This window comes from Leptidea sinapis, chromosome 25 (genome assembly GCF_905404315.1).
Source record: "Leptidea sinapis chromosome 25, ilLepSina1.1, whole genome shotgun sequence".
Taxonomy (NCBI): domain Eukaryota; kingdom Metazoa; phylum Arthropoda; class Insecta; order Lepidoptera; family Pieridae; genus Leptidea; species Leptidea sinapis.
The window spans coordinates 12,635,282-12,647,428 of NC_066289.1; the positions used below are offsets into that span (position 1 = coordinate 12,635,282).

At 35.1% G+C, this 12,147-nt stretch overlaps 1 protein-coding gene across 1 annotated transcript in view; it reads left to right on the top strand.

Annotated features, from left to right (window-relative positions):
• Positions 1 to 12,147, top strand: part of LOC126971967 (thrombospondin type-1 domain-containing protein 4-like) — a 74,322-nt gene that overhangs the window by 41,753 nt on the left and 20,422 nt on the right. The window contains exons 5-6 of the mRNA XM_050818501.1: positions 4,373 to 4,496; positions 11,360 to 11,462. Of these exons, the coding sequence (XP_050674458.1) occupies positions 4,373 to 4,496; positions 11,360 to 11,462 (227 nt within the window). The remainder of the gene's footprint in view (positions 1 to 4,372; positions 4,497 to 11,359; positions 11,463 to 12,147) is intronic.

Below are 12,147 nucleotides of genomic sequence, written 5' to 3' on the forward strand. Positions count from 1 at the left end.
GAAGAGCTCCGTTACTTTGCCATGGATTCCGTAATCAGAACCTAACCAAACTCTCACCAAACTATCTTTGAAGTATATCCTTTCCAATAAAAAAAGAATCATCGAAATCGGTTGGCGCGATATTGAGTTATTCGTAAATTTGTCATTCAATTTGCTATACGTATGTATAGCAAATTTAAGACTTATGATTTTTCTCATGGATTTCATTGTCAGATCTGGACCAAATTACAATGGGACTACAAGGGAAGCACCACCTTTCAAATTAAAAAAGGATTATCAATATCGGTTCACCTAGTTGAAAGCATTGAGGTAACAACCTCCTTTTTTGAAGTCGGTAATTATTTTGATTAAATAAAAATGTTAAATTTAAAAAAAAGATTATCAATTTTTCAGTACAAATCGGTAATATCATACTTTAATCGCCATTAATAATCATTCACCATTAATTTCATACTTTAATCGCCATTAATAATCATTCACCATTAATTTCATACTTTAATCGCCATTAATAATCATTCGCCATTAATTTCACACTTTAATCGCCATTAATAATCATTCGCCATTAATTTCATACTTTAATCGCCATTAATAATCATTCGCCATTAATTTCATACTTTAATCGCCATTAATAATCATTCACCATTAATTTCATACTTTAATCGGCGTTAATAATCATTCGCCATTAATTTCATACTTTAATCGCCATTAATAAACATTCGCCATTAATTTCATACTTTAATCGCCATTAATAATCATTCGCCATTAATTTCATACTTTAATCGCATTTAATATGCCACCATAGTTTGTATATACTTCGAAGATTCTTAATTAATTAAAAAAATATGCTGTAAAACCGTTTTGTACGTGTAGTGAGTGCTATCGTGAGTAGTGAGTGCGTGATACCCAAATGCAAAATTTTATTAAAATATTGGTCGTCATTAAAAAAGGCTGCGCTTATTATTCTGCATGGCATAAAAGATCTTTACGAGCAAATGTTACTTGATCATCAAGGCTCATTTAGTCAAGATAAACATACCTCTTAATAACTTCATTTTATTTACAGGTACGCCTCACAGCAATTCTACATATAGGGCCTAAAATCCCAATTAATAGCTCAACTATATCCATTTCTAGAGCCAATATAAAGTAACAGTTATTACAAGAATGTTCTAATAGCTCTATGCCCTCAAACGTAATAAATAAAATAAAATGTAATCTAATTAAGGACCTCGAACATCGAAAGTTATTAATTTACTAGATAAAGTAGCCTCAGCAATAGTAGAACAAATGAAGGTAATTTTTTATTCCCATCGTTGATTTCATTAGGAACCTCTGAGACACCGCCTCTATCGTTGTTTCATTTTTAGTGTAAATTACTATAGGCTTTTTAATTACAGAGATTTATCTGTTATGGTTTTTTATCAAGCGATATTATGTGATTATTACTTTGGTTAATGTTAATGACAAAAATCAATTTCGAAATAAGACTCTTGTTATTGTAATCTCCATCGTTAAAGTTTTTATTAACTTGAACTTTGCGTAAGAAACCATTTGTGTTGTTAATGTTAATTGATGATTTAAATTCTAATATCTTCTACTATATCCAAACTTTAACATCAGAAATTATGAGATCTTTCTCTTTTCTGGGAATATAAGTACAAAGTTTTATTTTTAACAAAATATATGAATGATGCGGGATTTAAAACTGTGGCTCCGGATCGGGTGTTACCACAGAAAAAAATATAAATAGATGTTTCACTTAGTTACACTTTATAAATACATGGCTTCTTTATGTGGCCTTGTCGCATTTTAAATCGTACTAAGTTCGCTACTGCGATGGACTAAATAATACATTGACACTCGTTACTACTTAATGGGTACTGTAACAAGAAGTTCTTATTCGCACATAAGAACTCTTTGTTATGACGTTGACCATGACACTGGAATAAAAACTTGACGCGAATGAAAAACATTCGATATAAAGATAACATTCAATATAATAACAACGTTTGCCGGGTCAGCATTAGTATTAGAATATACTGCAAAAACTAAGGTACATAAGTAGCTAAACATTTTTTTAACAGAATGAAATTTCTAAAGAACATGAATTTATTGTGAAAGAATAGGAAAATTTAATACAAAGTATGGCCTCCTCTGCTATTCAGAACTTGTCGGCAACGATTATTCATTAAATTAATGAGACTGTTTATGTCATCTTGCGGTATTCACTCCCAATGAAATTGTAGCAAATCCTACAGCTGTTGGGTTGTTGTCACTCCGTCCAAGTCCTTTAAAACACGTCTCTGGAGCATGTCCCATGCGTGTTCGATGGGGTTGAGGTCTGGCGATTGTGCAGGCCAGGGCAATACCCGGACGTTCTCCGTTGCCAAGTATTGACTGGTTCGCCGAGCTGTATAGAGCTGATTAATACCCGCCCATACCATAACTGTTGAGCCGCTGTATGGATGAACTTTCTGAATGCACCTGAGCCTTACAGTATTTCCGGGCCGACGGTACATTCGCACCCTTCTTGTATCAGGCCTAGATCCGATTCGCGAGTCATCGGAAAACATAATTTTATCCCATTGTTCCTGGCTCCATGTTCTGCGTTCTCTACACTGTTCATTTCGACGAGCGCGATTCCCGTGACGTATCGGTGGGCACCTAATTGGGCGTCGAGCTCGTAAGACGTACTCATGCTGTCGATGTCGCACAGTTTGGGGACTTACCTCAACACCACTTGAATTTTGTAGCCTCAAACTTATCTCTGGAGCGGTTAACATCGGCATGGGGTGACGTCTTACAGTCAGTTTTATGTACCGGTCTTGCCGAGTGGTTGTACTCCTTTTACGGCCTGAATGCTCTTCAGCGGGTTCCCTTGTATTATTGTAGCGCTACCAAAGACGACAAATAACACTTCTATGCTGCCAAAATGCCGAGATACCTGAGATTGATTATTTCTCGCTTGCAACATCCCTACAGCTTCATTTCATTTGCCGTCAAATGAAGTCGCTCCATGACGTAAAGAATATCTAACAATTCAATTTTGTCGCTAACTTTATTTTATTGGTTGGTAAAATTATAAAATCAAGACTAAACGTAGCAGTAAAAACACACTTAAATTCAAACAAATTCCCTTTCATTTAATTTTATGAAAAAACAAAACATAATCGATTTTTTTTACAACCAGCCAGTATGTCATCAATTACAAAAAAGTTTACATACCCTATGCACTTTGAGTGAATAAAGACATAGAAATTAGTTAATATAAATGGTAAATTTGTAATGTCATGCATGTTGCTTAGACTTTATGGATGTGTGTATTTAATATAAAGTAAAATAATAATTAAGAAGAATACAGATAGAAGAGAGAAGAATTATATTATTAACCCACTTCAAAAAAGGAGGAGGTTCTCAATTCGTCGGTATGTTTTTTTTTATGTTTGTTACCTCAAAACTTTCGACTGGGTGAACCGATTTTGATAATTCTTTTTTTATTTGAAAGCTGGTTCTTCCCGTGTGGTCCCATTGTAATTTGGCATAATAACTGAAAGCTCCAGACAGTCGACTGGACATACTGTCTGGAGCTTTCAGCTATTATGCCCGATGGGCAAATTAAGGTTTTTCCCATCGAGCATTATGAAAGTTATTGGTAAGAGATCGTAGCCATCACCACTTTTGGCTGAAAGGTAGCTGTAAGACAGGCATATGTGCTGAGCATCCCCCGGTGACATACCTCTGATGTTCAGTTCAGACAGAAACCTGTAAGGTGAGCTCTGTTTATCTGGATTTTTAGCAGTCGAGTGGGCCGAATGTCATTTTCACCATCGTGCTCTTATGATATGGGCACTAATGCTCAAAAAGCCGTAGTTCCAGCATTTAAAAAGTTTTCATCTCGATTTCAGCTCGCTACACGCCTATCCCTCCCTCCCCTCCAAAATCATGGAGAGCGTAATTAACCGCCAAGTTAAGGTTTATTTGATCACCATTTAGGCAACGACCATTAGTACGGGTGTCGCTATGAGCTGGCGCTACCTAACCTATACCTAACACGTAGATGAGTGCCTGCGATAGGAAACATGGAAAAAGGTTTAGCCTTTGGCCGTATATGACACGAGGCAGTACTCTCGAAACATCCATTATTTGGGATTTCCAAAATATTTTTCGTGTGGACCCCACGCTTTTTTACAGGGCGCATCATACAGGTTATTCTTAATGGATATTGCTCGAAACACAAAGCCAAACGGTGGAGTGTGCTATTCCTTACACTGTTTCTATGCATATCAATGAGGGAGATGCCGTATATACCGAGCATGTCAAGTGTAAGATTGTGATAAAAATATTTATTTAAGTCATTATTCTCTTGTTACAGGCCTCAAAATCTGGTATTAAACTATACCCTTCCTACTCCAATAATAACAGTAAGAGTGACGAGAGAAATAAGACCGCGTGACTGCACTGGTGTTTCTAGAAGATACCATGAATGTAATACACAGGTGAGGGTTTACATGAATTTAGTTGTTGTTCATTAAACCAATTTTAATAATAATAATAATAGTTACTTTATTTTCCTAAACATTACTATAAATAATAATATTACAAGTTAAAAATATGTTTCTAAATTATATTATTAATTATTTACTTAAAATACAGGCAGCAAAACTAGTATGAACTGTGTTTCAGCTGTCAGTGACTTCCCGACATAATTACCTACATAGTCAAATCAAATTATCATAATCAGGTAAAATAAAATAAAAACAGTGTCTTAATACAAAAGTGAAATTAAAATAAATTAAAAGTTTAACTTCTAAGAATGTGTGTGTGTGTGTGATTTAGATATGTTATTATGATGATCTATTTATTAAGATGTTTTATTGTGTAAAATTCTTGGTCTCATGGAAATTCAGTCCATGGAGCCAGTTTTTGGTTGTTTTCTTGCATTGTAATAAAGTCTGTGGGTATATGGTTAGTCTTGCGTTGGCTGTATAATAAATATAGAATTGTCGCCTAGCCAGTTTTGTTTTATGTTGGGGAATTTTACATATTTCAGTTATTTTGTTTCAAAATAGATCCGAACGTTAAATATTTATGCTTCTTCAAGTTATAGTCGTTTGCAGATAAAGTTGGCGGATTTTAATTTTAATATGTAGAAATCAATATTTCATACTTTAATGTTCAAGTATAAACAAGAAAAACCTTAATACTCTGTTATTTGTATTCAGATTTTACTTTCGTATAAGCATTATAATCCTGAACTTTAAAAGTAATGGAGACACATTGAATAACTTAACTGCATGTCTTATTGTCAAAAATTATAAAGTCTTGAGTTACGCAGGCCCAACACGGCTAAACCTGCATACGTTGCCACCCCGTACCCCGACGTAGTGCTGATCGAGCACCCATTGTCTTTTACATTTCTTTAGTTTAATTATAATATTGTTTATTCAGTCTTGTTCCAATTTACCTGTGAGTAACATTAAATATTGTAAAATAAAGTGCTTTTTAAAAACTCAATTCCCGACGCCCGATACATAACTGGCGCAGTCGAGTAGTCTCGCGGTAGCTTCTTTTCGTCGGTATAAAATCTTCCGAGTGTAAAGTAGCTGTGGTTTTCGAGCCGCTTAACCGCAAGAATTAAAGAACCTCGTCGGTCGTTGGGACATCATCATCAACGCGCACGAAGACCTGGAACATTGGGAATTCACGCGCTGGGCAAGACTCGACAGCAGATGCAGATGCTGATTTGGTGAGTACTCTGGCTATTCAAGTATCCTGCTATATCTACTGTCCTAGTATTATATATATTTTATTATAAAAGTTAAAGAACGTTGCGTAAAGCTAATATCGCTAAATAACGGGTTACCCTTACTTAGTGACAAGAAAGGGGTATCTAGGTGATAATTACCGAGTATTAGAACAATAGTGTAATCCGAAACGCAATGTCTTTCAGTGAATGTGATAAGGATTTTAAATTCCTTGCCGATTAATTACCACGGTATGATGGGAACCCAAAGTTATTAAACTTTTATATTAGAGAAGTAGAGAATATTATACAACTTTTAAGTGAACCCTTCCGGGTTCACCCGGCATTTATATGTTTATTAAAAAGTAAGTTAGGAGGTGTCGCTATTGATGCGATAGCCTACGAAGAGTCTTTAATAACGTGGGACTCCATTAAAAACGCTCTAATTAGACGTTTAGGAGAACCGCGCAACGAAATCCAGGTGATGCAAGAGCTCACGCGGACCCGTAGGAATAAATACGAAGATGCGGAGACATTTGGCAAACGACTCCGTGAGTTGTTAGATACTCTTTACTCGGTCGGTAAACACGGAGACCGTTCGTACTATGAGGAAATGGTTATAGAGCAATATACTAATCAATTAGATATCAATGTTTCGTTAGGAGTTAGAATAAGTAAACCGTTAACATTAGAGTCAGCAATTATGGCAGCAAGACAGGAAGAGGCTAGGCTCGTCCACAGTAAACCTTTTTATAACGGGTCACCTACTTCCCATTTTAAGCAAAAGGATGCCCCTAGAGTTTCGCAACAGTGGAATATTCCATCAAGGAATTTTTTTAGGGACGCAACCTCAGCACCACCAGCCTTCAAATATCGTAAATCGTCAAAATATGTCTATACCACCTACACCCAATTTCAAGAGAAACTCAGGTAATTTTAGGAATAGTAACAGCGCGAATTTTAGGCAATTTAATGTACCGCAAAGACAGGTAACACCTAAATTAAGTTCCGATGTTACTATGCGGTCCGTGAATAAACCGGATACGCCCCAGTATGCTGCTCAGAACGTTTTCTATACTCAAGGTTAACCAGTATTATATGGCAATGAATTCCATAGCAACTACAATGAAGGTAAGTACCCATATCATGTAGTACAGGAACCTGAAGAGGAGTACCAGCATCTTCCTCAAACCCAGAAGATGCCAGACCAGACCTAGTGAAAATAAACTTGTTGGTCACGGATGACCTCCCTTACGTAGAAATAGATTTAAGCTTACTAATTATATTAGATAGATTAGAAATTTTAGAAGACGCAATGAATTTTGCGCAGTTAGGAGTAATGCACCCTAGTATTATAAGCCCATATAACCTTTTAAATGAAATTTCATTAATTCATAAAAAACATAAGTTTTTGCCAGTAGCAGATATAAGTTTAAATAAGATTCATCAGTTGGAAAAATCTATAAAAGTAAAATCATATAGTACGGAACATTCTTTGACTTTTATCTTAGAAATCCCCTCCATTGATTCTAATATATGACCTCATCCACATGTACTCCATTCCTAACTCATTAAACCTAACTATTATTCCAAAATCCAAATACCTAGCACTTGGTAGCGATGAGTACGAATACCTGGAAGGCAAATGCAGAAAAATCAACGGAAACACGCAGCTCTGCGAGATGTCCAACACAGCATCCACGAGGGCATCGGAAGATTGTATTATTTCTCGAATTCAACACCGCACGTCAAACTGTACATACGCGGAAATGGAAATTAATAAAAGTATAGTGCAGAGGATCAAGGACAATACTTGGATAATTGTCCTGAGAGAAGAAACAGTCATCCACATCAAGTGTTTAGCAAAATCTACATACAAAAAGGCTTCAGGTACATTCCTACTTACCCTTACAGAGGAATGCCATGCTGAGATATTGAATAAAATATTGAACTCAAACCGCAAAGAAATTACATTTAATGAAGTTGATCCACTGACTAAAAATATTGAAAAGAGTGTACCAGTACAGTATCATATATAATTGGAAAATATAGAACTGGACAACCTGCAGCACCTTCTGGAGACAGCCCAAGACATATCTGTCACAGAGGAACCACACTGGACTACTATGATGGCAACACCAAGTTGGACTACCCTTATCCTATATGGCTTGCTGATTGCTGTTGGAGTCACAAGGATCATTAGCTGGAGGAAGTCGCATGCAGCCAAGGACAACGCTGTACAACACAGTGAGGACACTGTGGGAAGCTGCCGGGTCAGCTTCCAGCTTAAGGAGGGAGGAGTTACGCAGGCCCAACACGGCTAAACCTGCATACGTTGCCACCCCGTACCCCGACGTAGTGCTGATCGAGCACCCATTGTCTTTTACATTTCTTTAGTTTAATTATAATATTGTTTATTCAGTCTTGTTGCAATTTACCTGTGAGTAACATTAAATATTGTAAAATAAAGTGCTTTTTAAGAACTCAATTCCCGACGCCCGATACATAACTCTTGTCAAACCAATTTATTTTGTAATTTTCTATAAGTGTCCCATTTGTCGTAATACGGTATATAAATCTACAACTGCTAACCCGACAAACGTTGTTTTGTCATATAAATTAACGCTCGCTGGTTATATAAGTAATCACCAACATATCATAATATAACTTTGAGATAATATACAACTTGAGATAAAATTCTTGTTGGTAACTTAATTGATTTTACATTATGTGTTTACTTACATTGCTCTTATTCCTTAGGTGTAATGTCCACCTAACGAGCATGTTATTTTATTTACAATTTTTTTGACAGTCTTTACGACTCATTACTTAATATATCATTACTTAATATATTAATTTTGATCACTTCATAGTAGTTCATTGTTTGAACCCATTCTTTAGCTTCACCGACACCTTTTCTACTGACTAGGCTTGTATCACTAGATAATCATTCAAGTTGATGAAATAAAATAGAATTGAATCATAAATATTGGTTTGGGATTGAAGCACTTCAATCTGTGGACATATTGTGCTAGGGGGCACTAGGCTTAGGACAGCCTAAGTAAGCTCTATAGATTTCAGCCTAAGTACAGACTTAGGCTGAAATCTATAGAGCGTACTTAGACTTTGCTCAGACTATACTTAAGTAAAACTATATTAAGTGTAGCATAATTTTTGATTTATTTTTGCAGTCAATTATACTGAGCTTAAGCTAAAACAGTCCAATTGAGAAGTCAAGTTCGCGTATATATCACATTCAGCTAAAATTCACATAAGTAAAGTCTGAGCAAAGTCTAAGTAAGCTCTATAGATCTCAGCCTTAAATTCACAAACCGTTGAAGGTATCGGAGCAATTACATTGCGACTGTGTTTCTCCCTTGCTCTGCTGACCTTTTAAAAACACCCTTTGTTTTCTTCTTTTAATATAAACAATAGATTGTGCAGACTTAAGACATGCTCACCCTAACACAGGAGACGTTTCGGGTATACATTAACGTCGTGGAAGAATGCACAGACTAGATTCACGGAAACTAATATCTACAAGGTGCCCAGAGTAAAATAAACTTGATTTAATACTCACCTGCATAATAATAATACTCACCTGGAGTTTGTATTCGATGATGTGTTAAGCCAAAGTATTATTAAATAACAAATAAATACCTGATTATTGAATAACGAGCTATTTCGCTAATGCAAGTATCTACTTCTCAGATATATACAACTTCATTACAGTTTAAGAACAGTAATAAAATAATAGATATTTGCATTAAAACATCACTAGTCTGGCTTTTTCTAGCTATTAAGTCATTTTATCGTCGAAATGAAATGAATCGTGCATTCTCACCGTACAGTATCTAGAGGTCTATACGTCGTAAACATTTCCGTAATTAGTATTGTTCTCTTGGACCCGCTATTCGTACTTAAATTCGCTATAAAGCTCGTCTAATTGTTTGATTTTTGCGTTGAGGCGTGCTATTTCCTGTAATAGTAGAAAGTTATGATTGACTGTCGTGTTTTCAAACGCGCAATCAATAACAATTTTTTTTTTTACAAAACTTAATTTATTATAATTTACGAACAAATAATGCTATGGACAGAGTTTAAAGAGTAAATATATAAAAGTTTTGAATCCGGAGCGGAACCTGAATTTCGGCTTGCAACGTCTATCCTCTGGAATTACATTAAGTAATTTACTTAGATGCATGCATTTAAGATACCATTGAATATAATTAAATCTATGTAGGAGTGAACTATCCTCAAGTAAAGCTCTACCTGCATCCCCTGTGGGACATACCAGATCTTTTAGATGCTGGGGTGTCAATCGATCAGGGTCGCCGGTAGAATCACTTTTAAAAGACATTATTGCTTTTAGAACCATCACTTTCATGAGCCTGTAGATGATTATCGTAAAGAGATGGTTCCAGAATAAAACAATTAGCATCTAGTGATGGGTGTTTATTTTGCCAAAAGTCTTTCATTTGAGTCGGGTACCAGGATATCATTTGAAAAAGTATAGATGCAGCCCCTTTCACGTCACCGTCATTAACTTTCTGTTATAATTTTCGAAAAAGGTTAAGTTTTGAGTTTTGGTTACTATTTAAAATATTGCTAACGATATTGGGGTCAGAACAATTTTATTTTATTTTCTGTGTGAGTGAACTGTGGTCTTTTTTATCGGAATATTATTATATTGGAATTTACCTTACTTGGCTTGGCTACAAACATTTTTTATATTTTGAGTATTATCACTCATAATGTATTTTACTACTGATGCAATTAACTGTCACTTCACACACGAGCTCAGATTGAATGACACGAACTGCGCGTTGTTATGTGGGGAAGACACAATCTGAAAACAATAAATACCTTACAAACTATATTAACAAAATATTAACAAATCAATGTAGAAAATAATATACACACATATATATATATACATATATAATATGTATACTTAGTCTAGCCACAAATACTTTTAAAATCAAAAATAAACAAAATATTGCATTTGAATTTGGAATCTGTCATTTTTATATGATTGTTCATTGAGTTTTCTGATTTTGGCGCCAATACATTGTACAATATTTTGCGATTTTAAAATGGAATCTATACTAATATTATAAAGCTGCAGTGTTTGTTGGTTTGTTTGTTTGTTTGTTTGTTTGTTTGTTTGTTTGTTTGTTTGTTTGTTTGAACGCGCTAATCTCTGGTACTACTGGTCCGATTTGAATGATTCTTTCAGTGTTGGGTAGTTCATTTATCGAGGAAGGCTATTGGCTATGTTTTTTTTTCAAAATTAGGGATGCGATTACATATTTTTAATTTTATTAAAAATTGCTATTTTGTAACACAAGGTGTAAAATCGAAAACCTATTTTTGCGTGCGCTGCAAAAACTATTGACAATAGAACAAAATGATGTACAGGCTATAATATAGGCAATATTTTAGTACTTATAAAACTATCGCGTGAATTATACTTTATATGGCAAAACAACGTTTGCCGGGTCAGCTAGTGGGGTGATAAAGAGAACCGATTCGCTGTGATTGCATTACCTTTACTTTGTTTCACCCTTTATCATATCTTTTTTTTATTTTAATAGACAAATTACTTTGTTTTAGCCATGTCCTGGAAAAGAAAGGGACAGACGAGCTGAACAATGCTCCACCTACGACAGGAAACCATTTAGAGGAAGATTTTACACCTGGGTGCCTTACATAGACGGTATGTTGTTTTTTTATTTATTATTTATATAAATAGCGTTATTAATTATTAAGTCATATGTTAATAATTTGAAATATAATATAATAATATTTTATATATTAAAACATGCAAAGTTTTCCAATTAATTGTAATATAAAACAGACTTAAACCTATGTAAACATGTTTCTTTGACTTCATCAACATAACTTTCATATCTTCATAACCATTTTCCTGAAATGATTTTCTTTGTGCGGTGTTTACAGGACGTTTTGACATGGGTATGTAAATAGGACTTGCACAACCGGTGTTGCAAAAAAGTATTGATTTAAGTTCGAGTAACTCCTAGCTGGGGTAGAGGGCATCCACAGTGCATCAACATCGCGACCGGTTTTTAATTTGCATCTCTCTTGATTTTACTCCAGGTCTTTCCGATATATTCTCTTTCGTCGATTACATTCAGGTTTGATTTGGACGGCCACTTTTGCGTTATTCTTTGTGGTTTCCAGTATTTGGCTTGCCTCAGTACATGCTTGGAGTTCCTTCGGAGAGTTAGCAATTTATTTTTGGCGCTTAATCTGTTAGTCGATCAAGACTTCATGACAGCGTTCCAAAAGTTAATTTTTTTCAGGCCAGTAAATACTGAGCATATTTTAAAGTTGGACTGTATAATTTTGTCATAACTCTCCGTATCAGATTCCAAGATTAT